The sequence below is a fragment of the Syngnathus typhle genome, linkage group LG8 (assembly GCF_033458585.1).
Source record: "Syngnathus typhle isolate RoL2023-S1 ecotype Sweden linkage group LG8, RoL_Styp_1.0, whole genome shotgun sequence".
Lineage (NCBI taxonomy): Eukaryota > Metazoa > Chordata > Actinopteri > Syngnathiformes > Syngnathidae > Syngnathus > Syngnathus typhle.
Genome location: NC_083745.1, coordinates 14,607,091 through 14,617,550, shown reverse-complemented (window position 1 = coordinate 14,617,550; position 10,460 = coordinate 14,607,091). Strand labels below are relative to the sequence as shown.

Here is a 10,460-nt window from a genome sequence, read left to right as displayed (position 1 = left end):
GGGCGAACCCCCCCCTTTTCTTCACTTTCTCCCTCCACCTATCGGTCTTGGGCCGAATGTGTGGCGTCCTGCCATAAATCACTGCTGCCACGGCCCAACTCTTTTCTTAAGACACACAGGTACATTTACATTATTATTTCAATGAGTATTGCAAGCATGTCTCTCTCTTGCCTATTTGCAAACTGTTAAACATTAGTGCCAGTGATGTTTCAGTTTCAATCATGCACGTTCGCTGTTGATCATGCACCCTTTGCTCATCAACATTTGATCTCGCCTCGTCTTGTCTCAGTTCTCATCGACATTGACCTCTACCGGGGGGACCCAGCCTCGCCTTTGCGGGCTCCTCGGCACAGCGCCCCCGGACAAGGGGGGGGGGGGTCAGCGTATCAATGTTGACGCCACGGTCTGGCCAGGCCCGCGCGTCTCGCCGGCCCCCACCTTTGCCGATATAGCACCGTTCCGCGCCTTGGAGCACCCAGGGCCCCCTCCTTTCTTGAACATTCTCTGATGCATGCCGTCTTCCTTCCCCCATGCGTGTGCACATAAACGCACACACACCGAGCGCGCACAGAACTGCACATGCACACACCCATCCGCGCGCACGCACGCCCGCTCAATACACACAGCGCGCACGCAGAGCTCACACACGCACACGCATCCGCACGCACGCGCACCCCATACACCAAGCGCGCACACAGCTCAGACGAACGACGACAACTGACAGAAACTTTACAGACATTACGCACAAACATAGAACACAGACAAAGGGATTCGAATCCATCTCTCATGTAGCTTCTCACTAACCGCTTCCATGCGGTTTGGTCATTCTGTGTCTTCTTACCTACAAACATGCCCTTTGCACTTCTTGTCTTTGTTTCCCCTAAGAGCGCTTTGCATTGCCCCTTATACTGCAGATTTTTAACTTCAGTGTGCACACAAATTACTTTTCTTACATGGTATACCAAAATTAACCCCCCTGAGGCCTCTTTTTCTACGTTTTCCAATTTCTATCGGCTGCGCACTCCTCCGCTCTGCCAATTGCGGTCTGCCGCAAGCCGTAAATTTCATCAGACTTTGACAGGAGTGTGTGCTATTACAGTGCGCCTCGCCAATCGGAATCGGACCGTGACGACTTGGGTACGACCGCAGCGCACCAGTTCGCCCCGGTAAGTTGCCCGAAGAGTATCTCTCTAAGAGGCTAACGCACCAGCTGTCAGCCGGGGGAACCTCGCAACCCGCACAAACTCCTAATCTGATCAGTGCTCAAATAACGTGGTCTGCGCGCATCATTCTTTTCGGCACCCTGGTCCCAGACCCAGCCGGTAATTTTCCCACATTCGTTCACACAGTTACGGATGCCAAGGCTGCGCACTCCTCCGCTTTGCCAATTGCGGTCTGCAGCAAGCCTCCCTTTTTCGTGCGACCTATATATAGAGACAAATGCCCCCACCGGACCTCTCAACGACCACATTGGGTGTGATCTCAACGTCCCAGCACGACCCCGGGAATTGTGCCTCCGGTGGCTTGGCGGTGCCCGTCTCTTGTCGCACACAGTGTTCAATCGTACCTGTGTTTTCGCCTCAATCACACAGCTAAAATTTCCATCCTCCATCGGATCTGTCGCCAAAATAAAGTCCACGTTTTATGGGACTTTCTATTATTCTTCTCTCGTGACAGCCGATCAGCGATGTCCCAGACATCCTGTCCTGTTACACGTGCCCTCTCTCGGAGCATTTTCTTTCTCATCCATTATTCACACCAGACATGTCACTCACACTGTTGTGCACATTCCCCATTAAGTCTTAAGCTATTTTTTATCCCCATTTTTATTTGCCTTTTTTTCCTTTTTCTATTTTTATTGAACATTTTCATTTTTCTATTGGGGCTACTCCCCCCTTTCAAAATCCACATCTCGTCGACATCCAGCTAGGGGAGACAAATCCCCCCCCCCTTTTTGCCAGCCACTGGCACACCAGGCCCGTTAACTGTCCCGCTTAGGAGCCACTCCATCCCCCCCCCACACCAGGCACGAGCACATTGCGATACTGTGAGTGGAAGCTTCTCACCTCAACCTCAGCCTGCCGGCCGGACGCTCAATGCTCGCACCCAGGCGGGCGAGGGCTCCCCGAAGGACAAGAGAACTGTTCGTGACGCCAAAATTGTGGTGAATTCTCTTCGATGGTCAGCTGGTCTTCCAAACAAGATGGTGAAAAAGTGGCTGGCTTGGGGAAGGAAAACTTCAGTCACACATGGCTGATTGGGGAAAGATTTTATTCAACCGATGTCAGAGAGAAGTGTCTCGCGCCCTAGCCAAGATGTCGAGTCCCTTTTTCTACTCTCGTCCTAAACCTTATACTCTTGCGCTTCCCTCCACGCGGGAGCGCGCAGATGGGGGTGTTGGCTGACCTATGACCCCGCAGTTGCCTCCCCATCTCTACATCGTGTGTATCTTAGCAGTTGTTAATGGAAGCCAGATGTGTCTGGCGCCAACGAGTCTACCTTCCTGGACCAAGCCCCAAACAATCCCACACGAACCTGACCCGAACATGACCCGGTCACACTTAGGCTTACTAGTGAGATAAACATTGCATGATACCAGAATAAAAATACACTACACTGACAAGTGAGACAGGAGACATCAGACATAGAGCATTGACAAGCAATTCTTCCTTTCTGAACTGAGGGTTCACTGAAGCAAAGTCACCACCGTGGACAGACAAGTTGAAGGTAAAAACTTCCATTCATTTTCATTTGATGTGATTCACCAAGTTGGCATTTTTTAACACAACTTTATGTGTACAAGCAACACGGTACGATCAATGAACGCAACTCAAGGACAACATATGGCATAGCAGCCGCCACACTGCAACAACGTTGTGCGAGAGCGCAATGTTCCTCACAGCTTGCTTTATGGGACACTAAAGTGTGTGCCTGTGTGTCCGCGCCTGCGTGCGTGACCGCGCGTGTATGCGTGTGCCAGTGCCGGGCCGGCCAGCTGATGGCGCCATCGCTCTGCGTTATGCCGCACTCCAAAGTGGAAGTTAATGTCAGTACCAGCTAGATCAGGGGTGGGCAAACTACGGCCCGCGGGCCACATCCGGCCCACGGGACCATTTAATCCGGCCCGCGAACCCTGAATAAATTGTATTATTAATCATTTTTTTGGTCATTTTGCCTGCAATGACTGCGTTTCCCCAGTAGATGGGGAACCGCTCGCCTACGCATTTACTATCGGAAGCCGTGTCAGAAAGCTCGGTGCACACTCACAAGTGCGTGTACGTGCTCAGTAGTACGGACATGGCGCACTCGCGCTCTATTTGTCTCAGTCCCGAATTTAGAGCGTGGGCTGTGACGACAGAATTCTTGTAATTCGCGCGCTGAGCTTTCAGATACAGTTTTACGCTAAAGCCACCCACAAACCTTCCCCTGGAATCCTTCTATTAGAATGAGTCGCCCAAGGAAAAGCAAGGTGGACACAGTGCCGAGTGTTTAAAAAGAGTGGCCAATTTGGCTCGACGTACGCGAGGTGACGTTCAGCCACATCAACATCAACCCGTCACAGATCAAGGTAAACGGACCAACACCTCGGATCTCTCCTAAGAATTGCCACAACAAATTTTACTCCAGACTATGACGCACTAGCAAAAAAGGGAGACCAACAACACTGTTCCCACTGAAAATGAAGGGGAGGCTCTCAAGTTTGTTGAAAAAAAATGCATTTTGAATATGATTTGTACACATTGAAACTCACGACGATTCTCATTTTAAAACAATGCAGGATGCTCAAGGACATTGATGCACCACCTGTTTGCGACTAATCTTAACCTGTAAAGTTCTTAAGGCTTATTTTAAGGAAGTGTTTCCCGTTTCCTCACCTCTGTTACCAGGTGTTTGCGAGTTAAAACTCTGCTCTGATTTTCAGATACCCCTCACCGTGTTGCCGTTTTGATTACTTTATTTGGATGTATGCTTTCACCGATTCTTCAAGATGATATATTTGGTCAGAATGTTTGCCGTTTGATGTGATCTCATAAGATAAACATCTTTCATTAGTCTGACCTGCAGGCACTGAAGTGATGGAGACTGTTATTCATAATAACAGTGTCGTATTTTATGAGAATCACTGATAGCAGTTTTTTAGTGTTTTTTTTTTTTTTACTGCTGTTAATAAATGCATTTGTTTTCAAAAAACTTGTTTGGAATATCCATGCTTTACTACCTACTAAAGGCCAAAATCTTTTATGCAATGACCTTTACAGGTCGCTTATATTACTTCACACAAACACTACGTCCATCTGCTCCTGGTTCGGCCCTCCGGTCCAAATATGGAACCCAGTTCGGCCCGCGAGTCAAAAAGTTTGCCCACCCCTGAGCTAGATCTTCATCGGGTTCCGTTGTGTTTTAGCAGGAACGACTGCGTCTGTATCAGGTGGCGCCGCATGTCGGCCTCAGCTTTTGAATGTGTTCCGCGCGAGAGTCTTCAGAGTCTGAGAAGGCCCAAGTGTAAAAGTGGAACTCGGCCACCGACACGAGCGTGGGAGGACCGATCGAGCGCCATCCCGTCTTTTCTAACCAAGCCGCTGGTTTTGTGTGAAGCGCACGTGTAGCCCGTCGACGGGGTGCACAATGGGCACGGTCTGCATTTTGGGCAAGTCCCGGGTGGCCAGGGTCCACTTGCACGTGGCCACCAGCTCCACAGCCAGCGTCTTGAGGACCATCTGGGCCAGCTCTTTGCCCACGCAGCTGCGCACACCACCGCCAAAGGGCACGTAGCTGAAGCGGGACAAGCGGTTCTCCTCGCGGTCCGGCCCAAAGCGATCCGGATCAAAGAGTTCCGGAGCTTGGAAGACGCCGGCGGTCTCGTGCGTGTCCCTGATGCTGTACATGATGCTCCAGCCTTTGGGGACCTGGTAGCCCTGAGATTACAAAGACGTACGCAGAACCCGTGTGACTGGTTAGGAATGTTTAACCTTTGACTTTAGTTAGCGCCTTGTTACAGCTGCAGTGAATGTGCCAAAAGACGCGCAAAAAGGAAACAAAAAAACGCATCGTAATGATTTTGCATGATATCTGCATTGCATGATAAAACCTGCGGTCTGAAAGAGCACGGCGCATCCCAACGCATATCCGCGCCCGGCCGATTCAACAATTGCAGAGGAGCGGCCAATTCTGATGAAAAAGTAACACGACGGCCGCAGAAACAAAGTCATTGCACACGTGTGAGGGAACTTGTGCTTTTGACCCTGCAGCTTTTTCTACCCCCCAGCGTAATTCTCAGGCCTCGTGGCTTCAAGCTTTCAGAGGTAAGCTTGAGTGAACAGACGCAGTGATGTTTGAGAAAGTGCAGCACCAATAGACCACAATAGTCTTCCTATGAAATTGTTTTCATCTTCACAAAACCTCCTGTGTCAGTTGGGGGCAATTAAGGACGAGGCGAAGGCGGCAATCGGCATACCAACACGTGGCTGCTGGCAAACTTAGGTTCACTGTGTAGTTTTGCTGTCATGGGGAGCTGGAAGCTTACTTACGTCCAACTCAAAAGTCCGCAGGGCGGTCCGGTACCCTCCGGAAACTGGCGGCAGGAAGCGAAGAACCTCTTTGATGACACAATCTAAGTAGCGCAGTCGGCTCAGCTTGTCCAGGCTCAAGTTAGCCCGAGGACATCCCCCAACGTCTGTGAGGCTTGTGAGGCCTTCAGATTCCAGCTCGGCTTGCAGGCGTCGCACGGCCGTCGGGTGGCTGAGGAGCTGCAACAGGAGGGACGTCGACGCGCTGGCCGTGGTATAATGAGCGGCGAAGATCAGCTCTACCGCAGTTTCCTGCAAGGTCAGCCAGTTTGCGACATTGAAAAACTTCCTCCACTGCTTCTATCTTTGTATTGAAGGCTCTTACATCTTCATTTCTAGAGAAGGCCCTCACCGAAGGATCTGAGGTTGCAGGCTGTTAAGTCACCATTCAAGTCGTACAAACAATTCTTAAGAAGCTCTCAGCCGCCATGTGCACTCGCTGCAGTGCTCACGCCAGCCACACGGCGGCGTCTTATAGCAAAACACTAGTGCAAACGTGACACCCGTACCTTGAGCTCCTGAATACTGAGGTTGTGGCCGTGCTCCTTGGCACTGGCCAACATGAAGTCAAAGGCGTCCAGATGTTCGCGGGGCTGTTGCTGCTCCATCTTCTCAGCGATGATATCCTCCATGTGGGCGTGTAAAATCTCTCGGGCTTTGATCCCCTGCGAAGAACAAGAAGACCGGTGAGGTGCGCAAGTCAAGGCTGGACACGCTTGAAGGGAACTCGGGAGGAAGGAAGAAGCCAAACCCGAGCACACGAAGATGGTAGCTCGAGTGGGCAGCTGCGCGTGACGTTTAGGCCACGAAAAAAGGACAAAACAATCATCTGTCTGGGAAGGAAAAGTACTTGAAACTGTCATATAAATCAACCCCTCGCCCAGGTGCCTTGTTAAATCGATGTTCGCTTGATTTAACTCCAACTCAGTCCTGTTGATCGTCAGAAAAAGCATTCACTTTGGAAAGGAGGGAGGAGACTCAGGCATGCATGTTGCGAGCGGCGGACCTTTCGAAGGCCGCTGAGCGGCACGTCCACAGGGAGCGAGAAGAGATTGTCCATCAGCTGCTCAAAGACGGCGCCCAGGTAGAGAACTTGCTCCTCATCCAGCTGCAGACCCAGCAGGACACGCACAGCGATGCGGAAGGTCAATGACTTGGCGGCGGCATACACGTCCACAGCATCAGGCCGCGCACACCACTCGCCCACTTGGCGGCGCACCAGCACCTGCAGGCGCGGCAAGTAGGACTCCAGAGCGCCTCTGCTGAACACCTTAGCCAGCACCTGGACATGGACACCGAGTCATGGTGGCGCCTTAACGGGGTGAGGAAAGGATTGGATCCGGTTCCTTTCATGCTTCTGAGGCAATTGAGAAGAGTTTTGAGCCCTGAGCCAGCCGGTCGCAGACTGCAGAGTCAAACGTGCAAGAAGACATAGGTCACAAGTAGGGGTGTAAATCGCGGGTTTTGTCACGATACGATATCATATCGATACAAAGAACCACGATACGATATTTGCCGATATCTTAAAGCCTGCTGTGATTCATTCACGATACATCACGATATAGTGCTCCACGATCGCTATTTTTATTTTATATTTTTTTTTAAATAAAAAATATAGAACAATATCCTGATTTATAACAATTCATGCGCAAAATCAACAAGGTACTGCAAACTCTTTATTTAGGAAATTACAAGAGTATTGTAGTATACAAAGTGCTTATTTTAACACTGAACTTTATCAAATTCCTATCTTTTTTCTCATATAAGTAAGTAAAGAAAAATGAATATTCTTTCATTTTTTTTAATACCATTAACTTTAAAGTGCATTACTGAACTATTTATTTACAATAATTTTAATTGTCCGTTGAGCCATCTTTTCTTTGGAATCCAAAGTGCTTCCAAACGAATGACTTGAAGCCCAAAGGGGAGCGAATTTCCTCGTCTTCTTGGACACTAGCCATAGCACCAGCCCAGGAGCCGCGTAGTTGTCGGCTCCCCTTTCACGTGCCTGCTCTGCTCGCAACTCGCCGCGCACTGCTCCCGGAAAGAGGAAGCAAGCAACAATGAACTGGATTTCAAAATAAAGTCGCGTCAAATGTCCGAGGTCAAACACGGCGATATAAATCGATGTTTACGTTTAGCATCGATGCCAATAAATCGTAGAGCATTATATCGATGAATCGATGTGTATCGCTCATCGATATCGATACACATCGATGAATCGTTACACCCCTAGTCACAAGACGTGACCTTGGGGGTCTCCACCGTCAGTAGCAGGTTGCACACATAGGCACAAGTGTCACTCGCTGCCTCCCTTACTGATGTCACACAACCTGTTGGTGACATTTGGGTCATCTGGATGCTTGAGGTCTCGATTTGCTAACACGTTGCAAGGGGTCCCCCTCAGGGTATACGCCTGAGGCGACTGGGCCAAGCCATTGGACCTGTGAGGTCACAAATTGATTGGGACGACTTGCTGAAGCCAAGTCGTGATGCACGTGATGTGACTTGAGCTGAGCTTGCGAATGCCCTCCCCCATGGCAAAGCGGCTGTACACGTACCTTCCTCTTACTCTTGTGGGCGTCGCCGGTGGAGTTGACGAGCGTGTTAGGTCCCAGGATGATGCGCGTGCTTCGCGGCCATTGCGTGTGCACCAGGCTGTGCTCGCCCATCAAGATTTTGCGGATGTTTTCTGCGCCCGTCACCCGGATGACGGGCTTGCCCAGGAGGTGCGTCTTGAACACGTTGCCGTGACGCCGCCTGCGACACACGTGGAAGTCGGAGCCCTGCATGAGGACAGGCCGCCCGTCAGACTTTTCCCCAAATTAGCGACTTCTGCTTTTCTTGGTTTCTGTAAAAATGGCAGACTTCCCAACTTGCAAACATCTCGGGGCTACCCCAAATACGCATGCACGCACACTCACCTCGACGAGCCAGTGCAGGGTCTCCCCGACCAGAGGCCAGCCCATGGAGCCTTGGGGCAGGGGCAGCGGGTTTCTTGGGTCCCTGGTCAGCCTCCATCGGAAACTCCACAGTAGGCGAGTCAGCGCCAGCGTCAGCAGCGCGCACAGTAGCCACGTTAGGGCGCCCGTCACCGCCTGCACGTCAGCCAAGTGCCAATTCCGGAACATGCCACCACGCGCACGGGAAAGCATCCGCGCGCGCGCGCGTACGCACGCACACGCACCACACCGCTCGTCTCTTCTCTCTCTTCTCCTTTGAGCCGGTCGGGAGTTCCCACGCGCCTGCGCGCACGCATGGCAACCAACCGTAAAGATCTGACACTGTGGATTTTTTTCTTTTTTGTTCTCAGTTTGACTATACTGTATGTTGTAGTGACCAAAAAATGCGGTGCGTTTGGAATCATTCCTCCATTCTTGACTCCATCTTCGCTACCACAGAATTGTGTGTGACCGCGTGCGCGCGCGTGTGCATTTTAGAGACTTTCTACGTCCTTTAAATGCAACATAAAAATGTAACGCCCAAAAAATTAAAAGCGTTTTTTTCAGTATGTAAGAAGTTGAACGCGGATTTTTTTGATATATAATACGCCCCCCCCCCCCAAAAAAGAAATTCAAAGTCAACCAGCGACCGACTAGTTCCGTTGTTGACGCGTTTCCGTCTCGCTATACTGTAGACACGAACCAAATCGCAATGATTTATTCAGTGTATCTCGAAGAAAAGCAGAAAAGCTTTTTTTGTCATCTGCGCAGGCCGACAGCCAAAACGAGGCGTTTTGGGCAGTGCAAAGTACACGCCCGCGCGTTTTCAGTCGAAGGTGCATGGGCAGCAGAGGCAATCGCAGCAGTAGATACCTAACAGGTTCGACGATGCGTCCATTGTGACTTGCAGGAAAGAGAAAGCAAGTTGGAGCTCATCGGCTTCCCTGCGGCGGCCGCCAGGCGGCAAGACGACATGTGCGCGCGCGGGCTCGCACGCAGGAAGGGGATGGATGCGCGACGCCCCGCCGTCAATTATTCCAAACACTTTCCGGCCGGCCTGCGCTGTCTTGTCGGTCCCCGCACAAGCACATCCCGATCGCGGGTGTCAGACCCCCACCACCGTGGCTGAGCGCCCATGCGTATGAGCGTGCGTGCGAGTGTGAGCACTCACCTGCTTGCTGAAGTCGAGTGTGAAGTTGAAGCGAAGTGACGGAAGGTGCCCCTTTTTATTGCCGACCCACCTTCGCAGTGACGTCAATGGCGTTATGTTAAGCAGGCGGTGTGCACGCGCAGCGGCCAGCCAACGGCGTGAGGAAAAGAGAGAGAGCAGAACAGACAGGAATCAAATAGTTGCTCAGTTGACGGACGGCATTATTGGGATCCTAGCACGTCATCATTATGATGCCGCGGTCGGAAGTCAGAAAACACTTCAGTTGATTAGCATTTACCGGATAAAAATGTGCATTCTCTCTCTCTCTCTCTCGCTCTCTCTCTCTCTCTCTCTCTCTCTCTCTCTCTCTCTCTCTCTCTCTCTCTCTCTCTCTCTCTCTCTCTCTCTCTCTCTCTCTCTCTCTCTCTCTCTCCTTCCAAGTACCAGTTTGAGGTCTCAGAGGATGGACTCAAGCGCACCTGGTTGACATCACACAAACAGATCAGAGGGTGACCTTTGACCTGTCAGCTATACGCATGTGTCTGAGTAGAAAGTGTTGAAATGTAGACACAGAATGATCCACGCAGGCAGTGTCGAGCACACACACACGACCTCGCCTTGACATTTCCATTGAATTCATCATGCGAACACAAAAGTTGAAATGAAAGGAAGCCACGTCATCTTTTCTCATGAGGAAAAGTAGCACCGATTTATTTATTTTTAATACTTAATGGAAATGTCCCAGACAAATGGGTTGCGCTGCTCCTTGCGCTGTGCCGCACTTTTTGCTTTGACTTGAGT

General features: G+C 50.8%; 1 protein-coding gene across 4 annotated transcripts; it reads right to left on the bottom strand.

The window, feature by feature from the left end:
* Window positions 1-386: 386 nt before the first annotated feature.
* LOC133158635 (cytochrome P450 26C1) lies at window positions 387-9,801 on the bottom strand. 4 transcript variants are annotated; one of them, XM_061285952.1, is made up of 8 exons: window positions 9,681-9,801; window positions 8,492-8,812; window positions 8,129-8,353; window positions 6,574-6,849; window positions 6,077-6,232; window positions 5,893-5,940; window positions 5,529-5,819; window positions 387-4,916 (listed from the first exon to the last, which is right to left on the bottom strand). In XM_061285952.1, exons 2-8 carry the CDS (start codon window positions 8,720-8,722, stop codon window positions 4,569-4,571), a joined length of 1,575 nt encoding a protein of 524 aa, XP_061141936.1. In that variant the 5' UTR covers window positions 8,723-8,812; window positions 9,681-9,801; the 3' UTR covers window positions 387-4,568. The 4 variants fall into 4 exon arrangements, with proteins under 4 accessions (XP_061141936.1, XP_061141935.1, XP_061141934.1 ...); XM_061285951.1 differs by lacking the exon at window positions 9,681-9,801 and adding an exon at window positions 9,383-9,592; XM_061285950.1 differs by lacking the exon at window positions 9,681-9,801 and having other exon boundaries at window positions 8,492-9,592.
* Between the last annotated feature and the right edge of the window lie 659 nt (window positions 9,802-10,460).